We start from the raw sequence: 18,787 nt of genomic DNA, 5'->3' as shown, positions 1-18,787 counted from the left end.
TTCCTAATTAGAACCCATGAATCCACTGGAAATACGTATGAATAATATGTAATATGTAATAAAGTCTACTTAGCCAGAACTATAAAATTACATGTGGATTTGCCAAGTGGTAGAGAACTAAATCACAAAACTATTAACATAGCTTCAAACTCCAAAATAATATGGAAAACACTAATACACTCTAATCTCTTCTAAAACTTTTGAGAGCTACATCTATCCCAAACAACACAAAACTTAATCACAACATATCTATGAAGTTGAAAACAGACCTAAAAATCAATGTCTGGGTTCAGAATAATTTCTCCATTTCCTCTAAGCTATTATACTGGCCCTGGCTCCTTGAATGTTGGTGTTCTAAAGTTGTATCCTTGGTACCTTCTCTTCTCACGCAGTATTATAATACTCTTCCTAGGTAACTTTATCCATACCAAAGGGTTCAGCCTACTCTAAAATCTTCATTCTCTACTCACCAAAATGACATTCTCAGCTCAGGTCTCTGAAATCCAGACCAGGATTTCCAACTGCTTACTACACACTGTCACTTGGATATTCCCACCTGGATTCCAAATTCAGCATGCCAGAATTGGACTCATCATTTTCCCAACTTATTGCCCCCACTATTTTGTATCTTTCTGTAAGCACTGTAAACAAGGTATAAATAAGCCACTTCCATTTCCAATTATCAGTTTCCTTTGTCTAGAAAATAGGTTGGCAAACCACAGCCTGCAGGCCAAATCTGGCCCATCATCCAGCCTGCCACCTGTTGTTGCAAATAGTTTTATTGGTACGCAGCTGTACTCATTTATTTACATACCGTCTATGGCAGAGTTGAGTAGTTGCAACAGAGATGATACCCCACAAAGCCAAAACTATTTACTATCTGGCCCTTTCCATAAAATTTGCCAGTCCATGACCTGTCACATCCATCTTCCCCTTTTCCCATCTTAACCCCTTACTTGACTCACTTCCATATTTCCTTCCTGGATGGTTGATCTTCTTTGGCTGATGCTTCTTTGAGAAGGATTTGTTGACATTGCTCTCCCCTCACACCACAGCTAAGTTTATTCAGGTGTTACTTTCCCGCCCACAGCACTCCTCACTGTACTATAATAACTCCTGATTTTCTTATTTGACTCTTTCACAGGATGCATCCCTATGCCATTATCCTCAAGACTTGCTCTGAAAATGTCTGCCCTTGACCCAGACCACAGGTACGGGCTTGAAATTGGGTCAAGCCCTTAATTTAGGAGTTAGCAAACTTGCAGGCAAAATGGTCTCTGTCTCAGGTACTCAGTTCTGCCATTTAAGCGTGAAAGCAGCCACCGCCTAAATGAAGGAGCATGTCTGTATTCTAATAAACTTTATTTACAAAATAGGTGGCAAGCTGGATTTGGCCTGTGGGCTATAGTTTGCCCATTCCTGCCTCAATCTCATTACCTAGAAAATCTTTACTTTTCTTTCCATCCCAGCCAAGAATATTATCTCCTCCCAAAATTACCAAAAACCCCTGTGCAAATTGCTAACATCATACCAATTCTCTGTAGTTTGCTAAAAGTCCCAGGGGCAATGGAGCATATGTTGAAATAGAACCCCTTTCCCAGACCTACTTAGAGCTTTTATTGTCAGCAGCATGCCTCAGGTTCCATCTACATAGGGGTCTTTATGATCAGCAGGCCCTTATTAAGATAAATTACTCTGAAAAAACAAGTTTCAAGGGTCATTCTCAAAGTAAGTACTTACAGTTTTGTTGGTAAGTAGGCTGCAGTGTCATCTTTATTTCTGATAATGTCATTACATTTATCAAGTGTTTGAAAAACAGTGAAAGTATCTCCAATGCTATAAAGGGCTGCAAGATTTTTAGCTAACAATTTTCGCGTAGGTGGTCCAGGTGAACTACTTATTAATCCAGTTAATTGTTCAACAAGTTTTTTCTGTTTTTCCTTTACATCAGTCTGTTATAAAAAAATAAAGAACATCATCAGTTTTTTTCTTATACTTAAATTTGTTACCTTTTAGTGAAAATTTAAAAATACTTAACAGTTAAGGCATTCTAATAATTAAAATCTATATTACATTAGGCATAAAACCATAAATGAGAATTTTCAAGATAAGAAAGAGTTCACTAAAAAATGAACCATTCTTTCCTAGATTAAATATTCTCCTCATTCTCCTCCAATTCCACAAAGTTAGCTGCCAATAAAAGTCACTACTCTATATCCAAAAAGTTTCCATGCTGACTTATTAAAAAATAAAACCAACAGTCAGTCAAAGGATGTAAAATATTGGGTGTATGGACAATTGACATCTTAGAACTCAGCTAGGGTCCCCTATAAAAGCAAAGTCAGTAGTTCATAAAGTTGTAGGTCAGTAAAGGAAACCAAAAGAAACTCTGAAGATCTCTAGGCAACAGAAGAAATATTCAGATCTACTCGTAATCAATGCTGAGAATTCATCCATCCATTAAAGAAATACTTATTGTGCACTTATATGCCATGCACTATTCTAGGTACTGGGGTGCAAGAGTGATTACAATAGACAGTCTCTGCCCTCATGAAGTTTACATTCTAGTGGGGAGAAACAGAGTTTACCAAATAAACAAATGAATACTGTGAGTTCTTCCTGTTTTATACAGATTAGTAAGAAAAAGGCATCTCTGAAAAGAAGTGAAGACGTGAGTTATGCAGATATCTGGGAGAAGAACATTCCAGGCAGGGAACAAGTACAAGGGCCTTGAGGTGGGAGCATGCTCAGCATGCTTGAGGACAGCAAGAAGCCAGTGTGGCCGGAGCAAAATAAGACAGAGGAAGTAGCAGGAGATGAAGTCAGAATGATAGAAGGGAGCAGGTCATGCAATGCCTCATACACCATTGTAAGAACTTTGTATTTTATTCTCAGTGAGAGTCTGAGGCAGAGGAGGGACACGATTAAATGCTTTAACAGGGTCATTCTGACTACTGAGCTGAGGATACTCTACAAGGTACACGGCTGGAAGCACGGTGAGCACTTAAGAAGTTGTGGCAATAATCCAACAAGAAATGAGGGTGGTAACAATGGAAATAATGAGAAGTAACTGAATTCTGGATATATTTAGGGGAGAGAACCAATATGATTTGCTGATAAATATGATGTGGAGTTTGAGAAAAAGAAGGAAGTGAAGAATTGCTCTAAGATTTATGACCTGAGCAACCAGAAGGATTATACGGTCATTTCCTGAGATAGGAAGCACTGGGGAAAGGACAGGTTTGAGACAGTGAAATCGAGAACTTAGTTTTTTTTTTTTTTTTAATATTTTTTTTTATTATAAATTTATTTATTTATTTTTAGCTGTGTTGGGTCTTCGTTTCTGTGCGAGGGCTTTCTCTAGTTGCGGCAAGTGGGGACCACTCTTCATCGCTGTGCGCAGGCCTCTCACTATCGCGGCCTCTCTTGTTGCGGAGCACAGGCTCCAGACACGCAGGCTCAGTAGTTGTGGCTCACGGGCCCAGTTGCTCCGCGGCACGTGGGATCTTCCCAGACCAGGGCTTGAACCCGTGTCCCCTGCATTGGCAGGGAGATTCTCAACCACTGCGCCACCAGGGAAGCCCCGAGAACTTACTTTTAAATATGTTAACTTTGAGATGCTGTTTAGATATTCAAGAGAAAGAGGTGGAGTAGCTAGTTGGATATCTGGGAATCATTACTACAAAGACGGTAGTAAAAATCATGAGATTAGATGATATCACTGAAGGAATAAGATGTGTTTTTTTAAAAAAATAAAAATAAAAAAAAGAGTGCCCAGGACTGAGAAAGAGCCAGCAAAAGAGAATGAGGAGTAACTAGTGAAGCAGGAGTAGAACTAAAAGCAAATACTGTCTTGGGAACCACAAACAGGAAAAACTTCACCCCAACTGTGCATCAACAGTAATGATAATTTATTTTTTAATTTGGGTGAAGGGTGTACAGATGTTCATATTATTATGCTTCATAATTTGGATATACTTTTTATATACTCTTTTGTATTTTTCAATTTCACAACAAAAAAAGATATTTTGTGCTTAAAGATAGAGGATCAGCTATGTCAAAAGCTGCTGACAGCTCCATTAAAACAGAATACTGACCGTTGGTTTGGGCAATACAAGATCTGTTTCAGTGTAATGGAGGCAAAAAATATCCAGCTGGAGTGGGTTTAAGAGAAAATAGAAACTTCTAGTTAAAGACTGTAAATGAATCCATGCATTAACTCTGTCTCTCCAGAAACTAAAAGTATACTAAAGGGCAACCAAAAAAAAAAAAAAAAAAAAGAACCAATATAAAAGGGCAAAGAAAACAGAAAAAGAATCAATGTAAAATATAGAAGCCAGGTATCCCCATTATAGAAACTTAAGAAAAGCCCCAACTTCCAACACAGGACCCCTGAAAAGCTCATGTTTGTTCGTTGTTGCTCTTGTTTTGAGGCCCCAAATGCTTATAGAAGAGACAGTAAAGTTGTGCCTAGAAATGGAAGGAATGGTTGAGTGTCTATTTAAGAAGCTGTAAGACTCCCACATCTCTCTCCCCCATCCTGAACTTAGTGAGCTCGGGCACAGCTGTGGGCTGGGAAAACTGCACTGAAAACAGGGGGATTAATTAAAAGTTTAGACACTGAATGTTGAAGTCCCCAGCCTTCTCCCCCGAATCCTCGAACCTTGGCAGCTAGTCATATACCTTAGGACATTAGAGTAAAAAAGTCTCTTATAGGGAATGACTAGCTCAGAAAAACCTAAAGGGGTTCCTCAAAGAATTGGACTAGTCTATGGCGAAGCACACTTCACCCTGACGAGAAAACTTTTACTACTCGCTCAAAATTTGAACAGACAGCCAAATTTTCCTCAAATGTTTGAGGAAAGCATCTAATTTTAAAGACAGAAAATAAACACACAAATAATGAAAAGTAACTTGGGTGAAAAGATTGTGAAGGAAGAAGGAAAAAGAAAGAAAAGCCTATTATTAACTCTTCAGAGAGACAAGTGAAGATACTGGAATTGCTACACAGCACTGAGGGACCACTTGATGTTGGAGATAATGAATTTAAAGTGAAAGCACCCAGGACTTCCCTGGTGGCACAGTGGTTAAGAAACTGCCTGCCAATGCAGGGGACACGGGTTTGAGCCCTGGTCCGGGAAGAGCCCACATGCCGCGGAGCAACTAAGCCCGTGCGCCACAACTACTGAGCCTGTGCTCTAGAGCTTGCGTGTCACAACTACTGAAGCCCGCGCACCTGGAGCCCGTGCTCTGCAACAAGAGAAGCCACCTCAATGAGAAGCCCGCGCAAGGCCCAACGCAACCAAAAATAAAAATTAAAAATAAATAAATTTATTTTAAAAAAGAAAAGTGACAGCAGTCATATAATCATGTTTTTCTCCACTCACATTCAGAAGTCCAGGTAGAAACATGAAGTCTCTATCCAGGCAATAAGCTGGATTTAAACGAGGTTTGGGTTTTGCCACAGGATAGAAAAGGACAGACAAGAAATTCTTACTACAGTACAGTGTAATATTCTCAAGTTCCACAAATGACCCACAACCTCCAAAACATAATGTGTTTTCTTACAAATCATGTACATATAATAGTCTTTATATATGTTAACCCAAATAGAAAAAAAATTATACCATACCTTGTTGGCAGCAACCAAGACTTTATCAAGAAATCGCAACCATTCAAAGATAAAAACTGGTCTCTTCGCTTCAGTGATCTGAGCCAAAGCTTCTTCATTTAGTAATAAACTGTGGGCTAACTCCATGACTGAAGTTTGAATTTCACACCTTAAATAAACAATTTTAAAATACCTGTAAGAACTTGTTAATGTTAAAAGTCAAACTTAACAAATGTAATCACTAAGAAATGAAAAATAAGGCTTTACTTCTCATTTCATCTGGAGGAAACTTACATAACTTCCTTGAGGCAAAACCTGAGAACCTAATTTTAAAGGATAAGGGTGCAAAAAAAAACCAAGTCATGCTTGGTGAGGAAGAATGAATAATGGGTTCAAAGGAAAATTAAAATAAATATTGCAAATAAGGCATTATTCCAGAAAAAAAATGCCTAGCAAAAACACGTCATTAACCCATTCCATAAACGGGAAAACTGAAGCACCGAGATCAAACCCCAGCAGGGCCTGACAACCCATCCTCCTTTTTCCTCTTCCACTGATCGGTGCACAGCATCTTTCCGCTTCCCCTGCTGCACCTGCCCCAGGAGGAGGTCAAAACGTCCCAGGAGAGATCCCACACTGGAAGGCTCCGAGAGTCTTCCTACGGGGATGAGGTGGCGGCGGGAGGCCAGGTCCCCGCGGCCGAAGCTTCAGCGACAACGCCGGGCGGTCCAGGAACGCAGCAGGCAGAGGCCGCGCGCGCTGCAGGTCCGGGTAAACCCGGCTATTTGGAGGAAGGCAGCGAAGCGCCGGGCCCGAGGCCGTCTCAGGCCTCTGCCGGGTCACCCGGGCTGTCAACCCCAGGAGGCGGCGACTCGGAACCAAGTCCGGCGCCTGAAAAGGGCAAATATTCATTACGAACTCGAATTCCGTCCCCAGCCCTCTGATAACCTAGTGGGGGCCCTGGGGTGTGCGTGCGTGTGTGTGTGTGTGCGTGTGTGTGTGTGTGTGTGTGTGTGTGTCAACGTGCACGCTATCGCGGCGGACGGGTCGGCCTCACCTCCTAGTCTGGCATGGGTAGACGAGCTGAGCTCCGGGGCTAGAAGCAGCCGCCAAGGGACCCGGATGCCCCGCCTGCTGCACTTCTGCCAGCCGGAAGCGCGAGGAGAGCGCGTGCGCGGAAGGCTGATCCTGCGCAAGCGCACTTAACCACGTCCGCCGGGCCCCGCCTGCCTCCGGTTTCCAATTGACACTGGCCGCGGAAACTCTGGTGGAAGCGAAGGCCCAGAGGTCCGGCGCAGGTTGGTGAGCGTCTGCGCAGCGCTAGCTTTCGCGAGCTGGTCTGGGGAGAGTAGAGCTGCCAGGTAAGGAGCTGTGGGCGCCTGGTGGAATGATGAAGGGCGGTGATCTGTGCACTGGCTGTGACTACCCGTCACACCATCACCAGTGTTCCCACCCGTGAGTGGTCGCGTCTGTGGCACGCTTGCACCTGGGAGGGCCGCGAGAGGGAAGGGATCTGCGGCCCCTGAGAGGAGTGTTTGGGTCTGACGCGCTTCTTGTCACCTTTCTACTGTACATCCAACTACTTAGTCCATCTCTCCACTTGGATGTGTAATGGGACTCTCAGTACATGTGAAGCAGCACTCTTTTCTTTTTTTTTTGGAGTATAATTGCTTTACAATGGTGTGTTAGTTTCTGCTTTATAACAAAGTGAATCAGTTATACATATACATATGTTACTCAGCCTGTGCTCTAGAGCCCGCGAGCCACAACTACTGAGCCCGCGCGCCACAAAAACAAGAGGGAAGAGATATGAAGCAGCACTCTTATTGCCACCTCCCTGCCCACTATCTGCCAAAAAACAAAACAAAAACAAAACCTGATGCTACAGTCTAACCGCTCTCAAAAAATGGTAACTCCATTCTTCCAGGTATTCAGACCAAAAGCCTTGAAGTAATAATGCTTGACATCGATCTTTCCCACACCACCGCCAATCCAGCAGCAAATCCCGTTACCTCTATCTTCAGAATATACCCAGAATCCGATCATTTCTCACCACTTACACTGCTGTCACTGTGATCCAAGCCACCATCATTCTGCCAGGATTATCGCCTTGTGAAGTTTATCCTTATCCTTATGGGAACAGATGATGCTAAAGTATATTGTACCCATAAAAAGGGGGTTTAAAAAATCTGTAACCCCTCTGCATAGCACTTTAGAGCTAAATAGGTCCCTTAAAAATAATAGAATCCTATTTGCAGTAAATGAGCTCTGAGACCTGGATTTTTTGTGGTGTTGAGCAAGTCATTTAGCCATACTGAGTCTTAATTAAAGCAGGACTAACTGTCCATACCTTACAGAGTTGTTAATGGTAATTAAATGGGATAAAAATGTTTGATACACTCGGTAGGTGCTAGATCATTATGTATAAAAATACTATTATTACAAATGAAGAATCTGAGATTTAGAGACGGTGAATTACCACAAGTGCTGTATATAATCTTACATACTTTTAGCTTATTGTATTATAATAAAAGGACAATTAGGCAAAACTAAGCTGTAATGTTTAAGGATGCATGTGTGGATGATGAAACCATAAGGAAAAGGAAGTGACTGTAAGGGGTGCGATAGGGTAGGGGACAGGGAGGGCTTCTGGGTGGCTGACAAGGTTCTATCTGCTGATATGGGTGATGATTTCTATTATCTTTTGCTGTAGAACATTAAAGTTTAGCAGCTTGAAATAACTATAATCATTTATTATCTCACAGTTTCTGTGGGTCAGGAGTTTGTTAGTGGTTTGACTTAGCTTGGAATTTAAGAAGTTGTAATGGGGACTTCCCTGGTGGTCCAGTGGTTAAAAGTCCGTGCTTCCAGTGCAGGGGGCGTGGGTTCGATCCCTGCTCGGGGAACTAAGCTCCCACATGCCGCACTACGCGGCCAAAAAATAATAAATAAATAATCAAAAAATTAAAATTAAAAAAAGAAGTTGTAAGGAAGATGCCAGCCCACAGTGAGCATCTGAAGGCTTGACTGGGGCTGGAGGATCCATTTCCAAGGCGACTCACTCATGTCACTCCCAAGTTTGTGCTGGTTGTCAACAGGAGGCCTCAGTTCCTCCTGTGTGGACACTTCCATAGATCTGCTTAAATATCCTTACTGCATAACAGCTGACTTCCTTCAGAGGGAGTGATCTAACTAACTTCAGAGTTAGAGTGATCTAAGAGCTGTAGTGTCTTTTATGACCAAGAAGTCACACTCCACCATTTCTACAATATCCTGTTGGTTACATAAGTCAACCCGTTCACTGTGGAAGGATGTTGAAAACCAAGAGGTAAAAATCACTGGGGGCCATCTTGGAGGCTACCACATGGTTACAAGAGTGTTTGCCTCATAAAAATGCACTAAGCTACACATTTATTTTATGCAGTTTTCTGTATTGATAGATTTACAAGAAGATTTAAAAAAAATAAGACATGGCGACACAGGAAAAAAGTATTCCGTTACTACAAAATCAGAAATATAATTAAAGACCCTTCTTATCCTCATCATAGCTAAACACTGAGGATTTATGATGTTTGGGACACAGTGGTAGGCAGTGGGTATACAGGGGACTTATCTTTTTGGTTTACAGCCTAGTTGGGAAGATATACATTAAAAATATAAAAACCAGTACAGTAATACTGTTTTCATCCAATGTAATTGTCCAGACTCTTGGTTACAGTTGACAGAACCCCTGTTTAAACAAGCTTAAATAATGAGGAAACTTATCAGCCTATGTAGCTGGGAAGAATGGTAGGTCATAGTATTAAAGAAAGAGCTGCAGGAATCAGGGCCTTGGAAACTAGGGTTGGAGACTCATTGCCTTTAGGCCTGTCTCTCTCTGGCTTCATTCTGCAGAACAGGATCTCTTCGAATGGCCAAGAAGATGGCCGTCCACAGCCCAGCTTCACATACTTCCAGTTTAGAAACCCCAACAAAGAGAGCTTCTTTTCCCTGCAATCCATATATTCGTATCATTAGGGAAAGAGATGCTTATTTGCCCTGTTTAGGTCATCCCCTCGCCTTTGCTAGGACATAAGATACTATAACTGGCCATCTTGTGCCCAAGAGAGTATATGGTACTAAGATTGCCACCCTCCACTAGAACCACAAGGAGGGCAGAGGGCCGGGTTTCCAAAGGGAAGGATGGTGAGCAGGCCAAATCAGCATATGTGCGCTGCAGCAAGTGACTGCTTTTGTATCCAGCAACTGGACCAGCAGCATTGACAGCACCCGGGCGCCTGTTAGAAGTGCAGAACCTCAAGCTCCAGCTCAGAATCAGACTCTGCATTTTAAGAAGATCCCAGGGCAATTCATATACACAATAAAGTTTGAAGTGTACTTTATAATTACGTGATTTTAACTATTTTGGATAGAAACTGTCCTCAAAAGTGTTTCCACATAAGTGAAGTGTTAACTATATCAAGTTACAAATGAACAGCTTGAACATAAAGTGCTATGGAGAGAGGCCTGAAGTGGTCAGGACAGGCTTTTGTGAAGGAGGGTAGTCTAGGCCTAGGAGGAGGGAACTGTCTGTGGTGTGTTCTGAGGGCAATGAGAGAGACCATGTGGCGTGACTAATGAGTCCTAGAGGAGAGTCAGAGGTCAGATTATGAAGGATGTCTCCGGCTACCATGTGAAAATGATGGTTCCTCCACTGCCCACAGGGTAAAGTTTACTGAAGGATTTGAAACTGGCAAGTAACATGGCCTGACTTATGTTTTTAAAAAACCACTCTGGAGAGGTTCTAGAGGATGGGTTGGAGGAGGAGAGGCCAAAGGCAATGAGACCAATTAGGAAGCAGTTGTAATAGTTCAGGTGAGAAAAAAATGCCTGAACGAAAGCAGTGGTCACAACTATAGGAAAAAATGCCTATGGGAGATAATACGGAGGAAGAGTTGACAGAGGTTTATAAGAGGTCAGGAAGAGGGAGATAGTGGTGACGTTAATTTGGAAATACAGGGATGAAGGAGGTCTTGGGAGGGGGAAGAGAATGAGTTGTTTGGATTGTTGAGTTTGAGAGCTCCACCCAGAAGGATGTCAAAAGGACACTTGAATATGGAGTAGAGCTCTAGAAAAGGGTCATGGCTGGGGATGCATACAGGTTTATTTCCATTTTGGTAAACTGAAAATTAGTAACCGTTACTTTATCCTATTTGATTTGTAGATGGTTTTGCCATATGAAGCTGAACATGGCAGAAGAAGAGGACTATATGTCTGATGCCTTCATTAATGTTCAGTAAGTAAATGTGCACACCCCATGAAATGATATGTGTAAGACATATATGGAGATTTTTCAGCAATGCCATTGATTTTATATATTTTTATTTTTTTATAAATTTATTTATTTTATTTATGTATTTTTGGCTGTGTTGGGTCTTCGCTGCTGCGCAGCCCCCTTCCAGCTGCAGTAAGCAGGGGCCACTACTCGCCGCAGTTTGTGGGCCTCTCATTGCCGTGGCCTCTCCCATTTCGGAGCACGGGCTCCAGGTGAGCGGGCTTCAGTAGTTGTGGCATGCAAGCTCCAGAGCACAGGCCCAGCAGCTGTGGTGCACAGGCCCAGTTGCTCTGTGGCATGGGGGATCCAACCGGACCAGGGCTCAAACCCATGTCCCCTGCATTGGCAGGCGGACTCCCAACCACTGCGCCACCAGGGAAGCCCTAAGCAATGCCACTGATTTTAAAGGTGAGGTTGGAACTTAGTCTTATTGCTTCATGGAAATACTTCCTATATGTCTATAGTACAAAGATACTAGAAATCTCTTCTTCCTTTTTAATGCTAGGTGTTTTTTTCCTGCCCTTGATTCTTTTTATTCCCCTCTTCCAAGGATATTTACTGTTTTACTTCATTTCATCTCATCGCCTCTTAATACCTGCTGTCCAGCTTTGCTTTTTATTATAGCGAACCTCTTAGAAAAATTAGTCTGAACCTACTATTTCTAATTTCTTCAACTCTGTACTTTTAGTTTCTTACAATATGGTACCAGCCTTCATCATTTTAACTAACACAGCCATTCTCAAAGGACATTGGTTATGTTCTAACAGTGGTGACAACAAAGATGCTCCTAGAGGTAGCACTGAAATATTAAGTAGTGTCAAGTGAGTAAGTGGCAAAGCTATGAGAAACTTTCATGTACTGGTCCAAAATAACCTTTTCCCTCATTCTTCAGAGAAGATATCAGACCAGGCTTGCCAATGCTGAGGCAAATCCGAGAAGCCCGTCGAAAAGAAGAAAAGCAACAGGAAGCTAATTTGAAAAATAAGCAGAAGAGTTTAAAAGAAGAAGAACAAGAGAGACGTGACATTGGATTGAAGAATGCACTAGGCTGTGAAAACAAAGGGTTTGCTTTGCTCCAGAAGATGGGCTATAAAAGTGGTCAGGCCCTCGGCAAAAGTGGTGAGTCACAGCCAGAAATAAACAGCTGTAATTTATTGATGAGTACCAGTGATGACTCTTTAATCTCTGTCCCTCTACACAGAAATTGAAACAACTTAAGCTTCCTAGGCTCTTGTGTTGCTGGCAAGCTTATGGAGAACTTCCATCTTCCTACATCCACCTTAGACATGTGCCATCAAGAGCTGCTTATCTGCCCAGCTCGGCCTCAAAGGCGCTAACAAGTGGGATGGACGAGGCTTACAATGGAGGCAGCAGCTAAGAATGGTGACAAGAGAAGGGTTAAGAAGTACAGTGGCCCAAAGGACAGTGAAGCAATATCGGAGATGATGGCAGGACTCTGCCCTGCTTGCTCTGTACCTGTGGCAGCTGCCTGAGTGACCACTCAGCTGGAGAAGCCCAGTTCTCACCTCTCTTTTAGGAATGAGATTGCTTAAGAGATAGAGGCCATATACGTATAGTAGCTTCTGTAAGCTGTTTTTCTCCTCTCCTCTCCTTTATTGTCATTGCTTTGACCTTCACCTCGCAAGGCTTTGCTCTCTCTTGTGGCTGCCACCCTCCTGGATATATATCAGTGTTTTCACTTCTTAAAATCCTTCCTACCTTCAGGTGGCGTTGCAGGCTGTGGATCAGCCTTATTGAGGACTAAGTATTTGAAGGCGAGGGTGGTAGTTGATTGTAGAGTATTGATGTTCAGTTTCAGTTCTGAGTATCATTGAAACTGAAGGGGATAAGTATAGAACATTATAAAGTTGCATACTGCACCTACCTGTAGTTTGAGGAAGAATTTCTAAAGTAGTTTGTGTTTTGTTCTCTTTTTTTTTTTTTAGGAGACGGTATTGTTGAACCAATTCCTCTCAATGTCAAAACAGGTATGTAATTATTTTTGAGGCTATTTACCAGTAATAACAACTTACACTTAAATTTAGCACATATATTTGCTTAATAAATACTTTTTTATGGTGGTACTATTACAGTTCTTATCATAAGACACCCTTAGTAAAATGTTTCTTAGTTAAACTTCTAGACCTTTTAAACTAAAAATAAAAGTAAGTTTTAGTCAGTATAAAATAAAATTTTAATCATAAAAATACAGGGGAAAAAGTGTTGTAACCATTAAAAGCACAAAGCTATTTTTGTCCACTGAGTGTCCTAAAAGTATCCTGAGACAGATGTATCCATTAAATGTTTTTCTTAATACTTTGGACAAATTAAAGAGAAAAAAATATATACTTTATTTGTTCACCATATTTATATGTAAGTATGAAAGTTGATACTGTTTTCCCAATTTGAAAAAATGTGTATAGTATTACCATCTTATTAGATCAGACCAATGATCTTTGTAAAAATCAAATTATGTGTTTGGGTTAAAAAAAAATCTCTAGTGTTTTCTCCCGTCCTTCTTATCAAATGATTTTGAGTGGTTGTACTCAAATTAGAATTGCATTTAATCTGTAAGTATTTAGGGAATTCCCTGGCAGTCCAACTGTTAGGACTTGGCGCTTTCACTGCCTAGAGCTCTGGTTCAGTCCCTGGTTGGGGAACTAAGATCCCACAAGCCGCGAGGTGTGGCCAGAAAAAGAAATTTTAAGTTGTCATGTTTTGAAATATAAAGTCAGTACATTTCTCATCAGTGTGTCCTGTTTGAGCAGGAAAAAGTGGCATTGGTCATGAGGCATTACTAAAACGGAAAGCAGAGGAAAAATTGGAAAGCTATAGAAGAAAGATTCACATGAAAAAACAAGTTGAAGAAAGAGCTGCAGAACAGTTTCGGTATTTTAGCTGTTTATAGTTTCACCTTTTCTTTATTGCGGTATGTTTTCTGGTACTTGGACATATAAAATGGATAAAGAGAGCACAGACCTCTAATGTACTATTTTTTTCTTTGAATCAGAATGCGACTTAAAAATAAGCAAGATGAAATGAAGCTAGAAGGAGATCTTAGAAGAAGCCAGAGAGCCTGTCAACAATTGGATACTCAGAAGGTAAGCCTTTTACCTGCTTTCAGTTTGGTAAAGTGTTTTGGCACCCAGTGTGATTTGCTGTGTATTTTTATTGTTAAAAAGAGAGAGAGAAAGAGAGAACTCCAAGCCTGGTGTATCTACCCATTAAAGCTTTCATTTAAGATGCACTATTGATCTATGATAACTGATACTCATAATAATGACTTGTTCACTGCAGGAACCTGAGTAGTCTGAATTATCCTCTAAGGGTAAAATACCATTTTTACACTTAACTGTTCTCCACTTATTTGAATATTGATTACTCAGGACTATTATGTGTGGAAATTCTGTTCACCAGGATGTTTGGTTAACCAGAATAGCCTATTTTCAGTCCATATCCAATACTGTATGTGTCTCTAACTAGTAAAATCATGGTAGACTACTATCTATTTCAGATTTGAATGGTTCTTAAAATTCAATTTTTGATTTGATTTCATTTTTTTAATTTTGATGGTTCAATTACCATCAAAATAAAATAACTTCATTTAAAGTCTCAAAAATAGGGGGCTTCGGACTTCCCTGGTGGTGCAGTGGTTAAGAATCCGCCTGCCAATGCAGGGGACACGGGTTCGAGCCCTGGTCTGGGAAGATCCCACATGCCGCAGAGCAACTAAGCCTGTGCGCCACAACTACTGAGCCTGTGCTCTAGAGCCCGTGAGCCACAACTACTGAGCCCGTGTGCTACAACTACTGAAGCCCATGCGCTCTAGGGCCCGTGCTCCGCAACAAAGAGAAGCCACTGCAATGAGAAGCCCACGCACCACAATGAAGAGTAGCCCCGCTCGCTGCAACTAGAGAAAGCCCGCCCGCTGCAACAAAGACCCAACACAGCCATAAATAAATAAATAATTAGATAGATAGATAGATAGATAAAAATGGGGGGCTTCCCTGGTGGCACAGTGGTTAAGAATCCACCTGCCAATGCAGGGGACACGGGTTCGAGCCATGGTCTAGGAAGACCCACATGCCGCAGAGCAACTAAGCCCGTGCACTGCAACTACTGAGCCTGTGCTCTGCAGCCGGCGAGCCACAACTACTGAGCCCACGTGCCACAACTACTGAAGCCCGTGTGCCTAGAGTCCGTGCTCCTCAACAAGAGAAGCCACTGCAATGAGAAGCCCGTGCACCACAATGAAGAGTAGCCCTGCTTGCCACAACTAGAGAAAGACCGCGCTCAGCAACGAAGACCCAACGCAGCCAAAAATAAATAAATTAAAAAATTAATAAATTTATTTTAAAAATAAATAAATAAAATAAAATAAAGTCCCAAAAATGGGGACTTCCCTGGTGGTGCAACGATTAAGAATCTGCCTGCCATTGCAGGGGACATGGGTTCAATCCCTGGTCCAGGAAGATTCCACATGCTGCGGAGCAACTAAGTCCGTGCGCCACAATTACTAAGCCTGCGCTCTAGAGCCTGCGAGCCACAACTACTGAAGCCCGCATGCCTAGAGCCCGTGCTCCTCAACAAGAGAAGCCACCGCAGTGAGAAGCCCTCGCACCGCAACGAAGAGTAGCCCCCACTCACCACAACTAGAGAAAGCCCACTTGCAGCAACTAAGACCCAATGCAGCCAAAAAAATAAATAAATTTTTAAAAAAAGAATAAAAAAGTTTCCTTCAATTAAAACAAAAAAGTCTCAAGAATGTTTGTAAAATTTCCTTCATATGTAAATAGATTGCTGGAAGCAATCTCTCTTTTCTCTATTTCCATAGCACATTATTTTGAATATGTGTCGTGATACTTAAGATTTCTTCGCTGATGTGTATCATTTTACACCCATTAAGCTACTTATACCCATAGCTTCTTTTCCCTACTAGATTGTCAGCAACTGGGAGGCAGTATTCTAACTGGGTTTTGCATCCCCATAGTTCATAGTGCTTTACTCTTAAAGCAGCACTCAGTAAATATTTAATTGAGAGAATGAATTCATGTTGACAGGAACATACTTGTGATAGAGTTATGTTTAGCTATGTTTAATTGGGAATAATTCTACATTTTCAGAATATTCAGGTTCCCAGGGAGGCATGGTACTGGTTGAGGCTTGAAGAGGAAACTGAAGAAGAGGAAGAGGAAGAAGAAGAACAAGATGAAGATGAATATAAGAGTGAAGACTTAAGTGTATGTGTTGGCACCAGTTCCGTAAGCCGGCTGTCTCAGCCTTGGCACGATTAACATTTTGAACTGGGCAGTTGTTTGTTGTCGGGGGGCCGTTCTGTGCATTGTGAGATATCTGGGAGCATCTGTGGCCTCCACCCACCAGATGTCCGTTGCACTTCCCCCTTGTGACAACGGAAAATGTCTTCAGACATTACTACGTTTTCCCCTGAGGGGAAAAAATCACCCCTTGAGAACCACTGCATTACAGGTTTATTTCATGAACCCCAAAGCAAAACTTAATATAATTTTCCCTATTAGCTTCAGTCTACCCTCTCACCTCAGTTTTAGTTTGGATGATGGATTAGCTGCAAATGTAACTTATGTTAATTTCTACCTTGTTTCCTGCTGAACTCCTGGAAGTGATTCTGAGTACCTCCCTCCCCCACCCACAAACAAAACAAAGCAAAAAAACACAATTCAAAGGAAGTAGAGATTATTCAAGAAAAGAATACACATTTCTGTGGTTACTTTGTATAAAAGAGTAGTAGGAGACATTCACAATTTGAAAACCATATGTTCCACTTAACTGGGAGACCATTGATGAGAACTTTAGTGGTAGAGAGAGACAGTTTCACCCAGATTTGTTGAAAGTAGAAGGGGTCTTTAAAGGATGCTGATTCTAATAGAGCCAGCCAAGCTCTATTGTTGAAATGTTAACAAGGGGTCTCCGTTGTGTCTGACAGATGTGAAAATAGGGTAACTGGTAAACTGGGACATGTTCTAATATATTCTGCCCTTGACACCTCTCCTAACTGGTTGAGCGTGTAGTAGAAGACTTAGGGCCTTAGGGTAATTCAGCATGATCTAAGAGACCCGAAAACCAAGATTCTGTTCAATGTGAACTATTAATATGCTTGTATCCTATATCTAGGTACTGGAAAAATTACAAATATTGACTAGTTATTTAAGAGAAGAACATCTGTATTGTATTTGGTGTGGAACAGCCTATGAAGGTAAGAAGATACTTTATACTTTTTAAAAATATTGAATACAAACACTCTTTGATTTTAGCTTTGATTTTTTATGAAAGTCACATTTCCCATAGACAATGGAAATTTTTTTATTCCATCCAAATGGCCATGTTGGATGAATGCTTTAAAGAAATAGTGGACAGAGAAATAATTGAGGGTTGATTAAAGGTGCTTTTAACTTTTCAGAAACTGAATGTGCAGAAGGGAACTTTTCAGTCTTCTATTTCAAAAGAAATAGAGTTTTTAATCACTTGAGGATGTTGAATTTTTTTCATGCTTTATTTTTCATGACTCTTCAGCTACCTGAAAAATATAGTAAATTTTTAGAACGAATTTTTTTGTATTTAGGTAGAATACTGTCCCTGAACCATAAAAATCAGAACGTTGAAATCCACTCCATTTTTTTTTTTCATTGTAAGGAAAGAAATGGTTTAAAATGTGTCAAATGTCTTAACAGACACAAGTGCTTTCCCTTCTAACACACTTGCCCAAGTCAGCTTTGCTGACTTGAATTTAAGGACTTTGTACATGAGAGGTGAAGAATTTTGGGTTATTGTTGTATCTTTTCCTGGTTTGTTTAGCAGAGTAAGAAGCAAACACAGCTACAAAATACATGTCATGTTGAAATAATTTTCTAGAATAGTATACTATGCAATTTGTATTAATTGTTCCTTTTCCTCACATAAATTACAGATAAAGAAGACCTGTCTTCAAATTGCCCAGGACCAACTTCTGCAGATCATGACTAAGATTATTCTCAATAAAGTAGAAGCTTGGCAAATGTTAGTGTTTCCTAAAGATAGACAGTTGAGCAGTTAGAATTTCCAAATTTTTGATACCAGTAAAGAAAGAGGGCCTTTATATGTTTCATTGTTTTTGTACATTAGAAGTACTTTGTACTTTAGAATATAATTGTTCACTGGCTTCAAAAACATAATGGAAAGCCATTTCAGAACACAATTATTATAGACATGGGCAATTACAATTTATGACTCTTTTGTGACGTTTATGGGATTTAAGGACACCAACTCTCTTATTCCCTTCTTCACTTTGGAACAAACTGAGAAATAAGACATGGGAGTTGGAGATCAAAATATCAGCTTTATTATCAATGAAATAAAGAGCTAGTTGACTTGTTCTCCAGTCATGCTCCCTGCGAGATCTCCCTGGTTAGAGAGAACTGCCGACCTTGCCTCGGAGGGACAGAGCCCATCTTTGCATTAGGAGACCATTAGCTTTCAAGGTGAGAGAACCAACCCCTCGGGGTGGGGCCATACATGCTCAGTTCCTTTTCCCAAAATCACTCATCAGATGAGACACCTCTCTGTTGAGATGGAATGAATACAGGTTCACAGAGCTTGTTCCCACGCTTCTCTCTTCCAAGGAGCAAGAAGAAGTTCCCTTCCATCCATGCAAGCATGAGAAGGAGGGGAAAAGTATTCCCCTCAATAAGAGTAATGTCAGAGGCAAGGTTCCATTAATAGTACTTAATTCTAATCAGTTTTACAAACAAAGTAATTATGATATTCCGTAAAATCATGAGTTTTCATAGCAATGTGTATATCCATTATAAGTGAACAATTGCCCATTTTGGCTAAAGAAACAATAATTG

At 41.0% G+C, this 18,787-nt stretch overlaps 2 protein-coding genes across 6 annotated transcripts in view; one reads left to right on the top strand and one right to left on the bottom strand.

The window, feature by feature from the left end:
• Positions 1-6,836, bottom strand: part of HEATR5B (HEAT repeat containing 5B) — an 89,629-nt gene extending 82,793 nt beyond the window's left edge. Inside the window, exons 1-3 of one of the 3 annotated variants that reach the window (XM_082356674.1) lie at positions 6,669-6,836; positions 5,633-5,780; positions 1,741-1,952 (exon numbers count right to left, since the gene is read on the bottom strand). In XM_082356674.1, coding sequence (XP_082212800.1) covers positions 1,741-1,952; positions 5,633-5,758 — 338 coding nt within the window. In that variant the 5' untranslated portion in view covers positions 5,759-5,780; positions 6,669-6,836. The other 2 variants (XM_082356673.1, XM_082356672.1) reach the window with 2 other exon arrangements.
• GPATCH11 (G-patch domain containing 11) lies at positions 6,818-18,313 on the top strand. Of its 3 annotated transcripts, XM_082356819.1 has the most exons (9): positions 6,818-6,972; positions 10,815-10,886; positions 11,818-12,044; positions 12,872-12,913; positions 13,694-13,814; positions 13,936-14,026; positions 16,049-16,165; positions 17,076-17,157; positions 17,869-18,313. In XM_082356819.1, exons 2-9 carry the CDS (start codon positions 10,828-10,830, stop codon positions 17,922-17,924), a joined length of 795 nt encoding a protein of 264 aa, XP_082212945.1. In that variant the 5' UTR covers positions 6,818-6,972; positions 10,815-10,827; the 3' UTR covers positions 17,925-18,313. The 3 variants fall into 3 exon arrangements, with proteins under 3 accessions (XP_082212945.1, XP_082212947.1, XP_082212946.1); XM_082356821.1 differs by lacking the exon at positions 11,818-12,044; XM_082356820.1 differs by lacking the exon at positions 16,049-16,165.
• The last annotated feature ends 474 nt before the right edge of the window (positions 18,314-18,787 follow it).

This window comes from Balaenoptera borealis (genome assembly GCF_965194805.1).
Source record: "Balaenoptera borealis genome assembly, chromosome: 15".
Taxonomy (NCBI): Eukaryota; Metazoa; Chordata; class Mammalia; order Artiodactyla; family Balaenopteridae; genus Balaenoptera; species Balaenoptera borealis.
This window is presented reverse-complemented; position numbering and strand designations above follow the sequence as displayed.

Bases quoted from the DNA above. Each gene is read 5' to 3' on its own strand.
- GPATCH11 (XM_082356819.1), top strand. From the start codon at position 10,828: ATGAAGCTGAACATGGCAGAAGAAGAGGACTATATGTCTGATGCCTTC. The intron at 10,887-11,817 runs GTAAGTAAATGT...CTCATTCTTCAG, and splicing joins GATGCCTTCATTAATGTTCA to AGAAGATATCAGACCAGGCT. The intron at 13,815-13,935 runs GTATTTTAGCTG...TCTTTGAATCAG, and splicing joins AGAGCTGCAGAACAGTTTCG to AATGCGACTTAAAAATAAGC.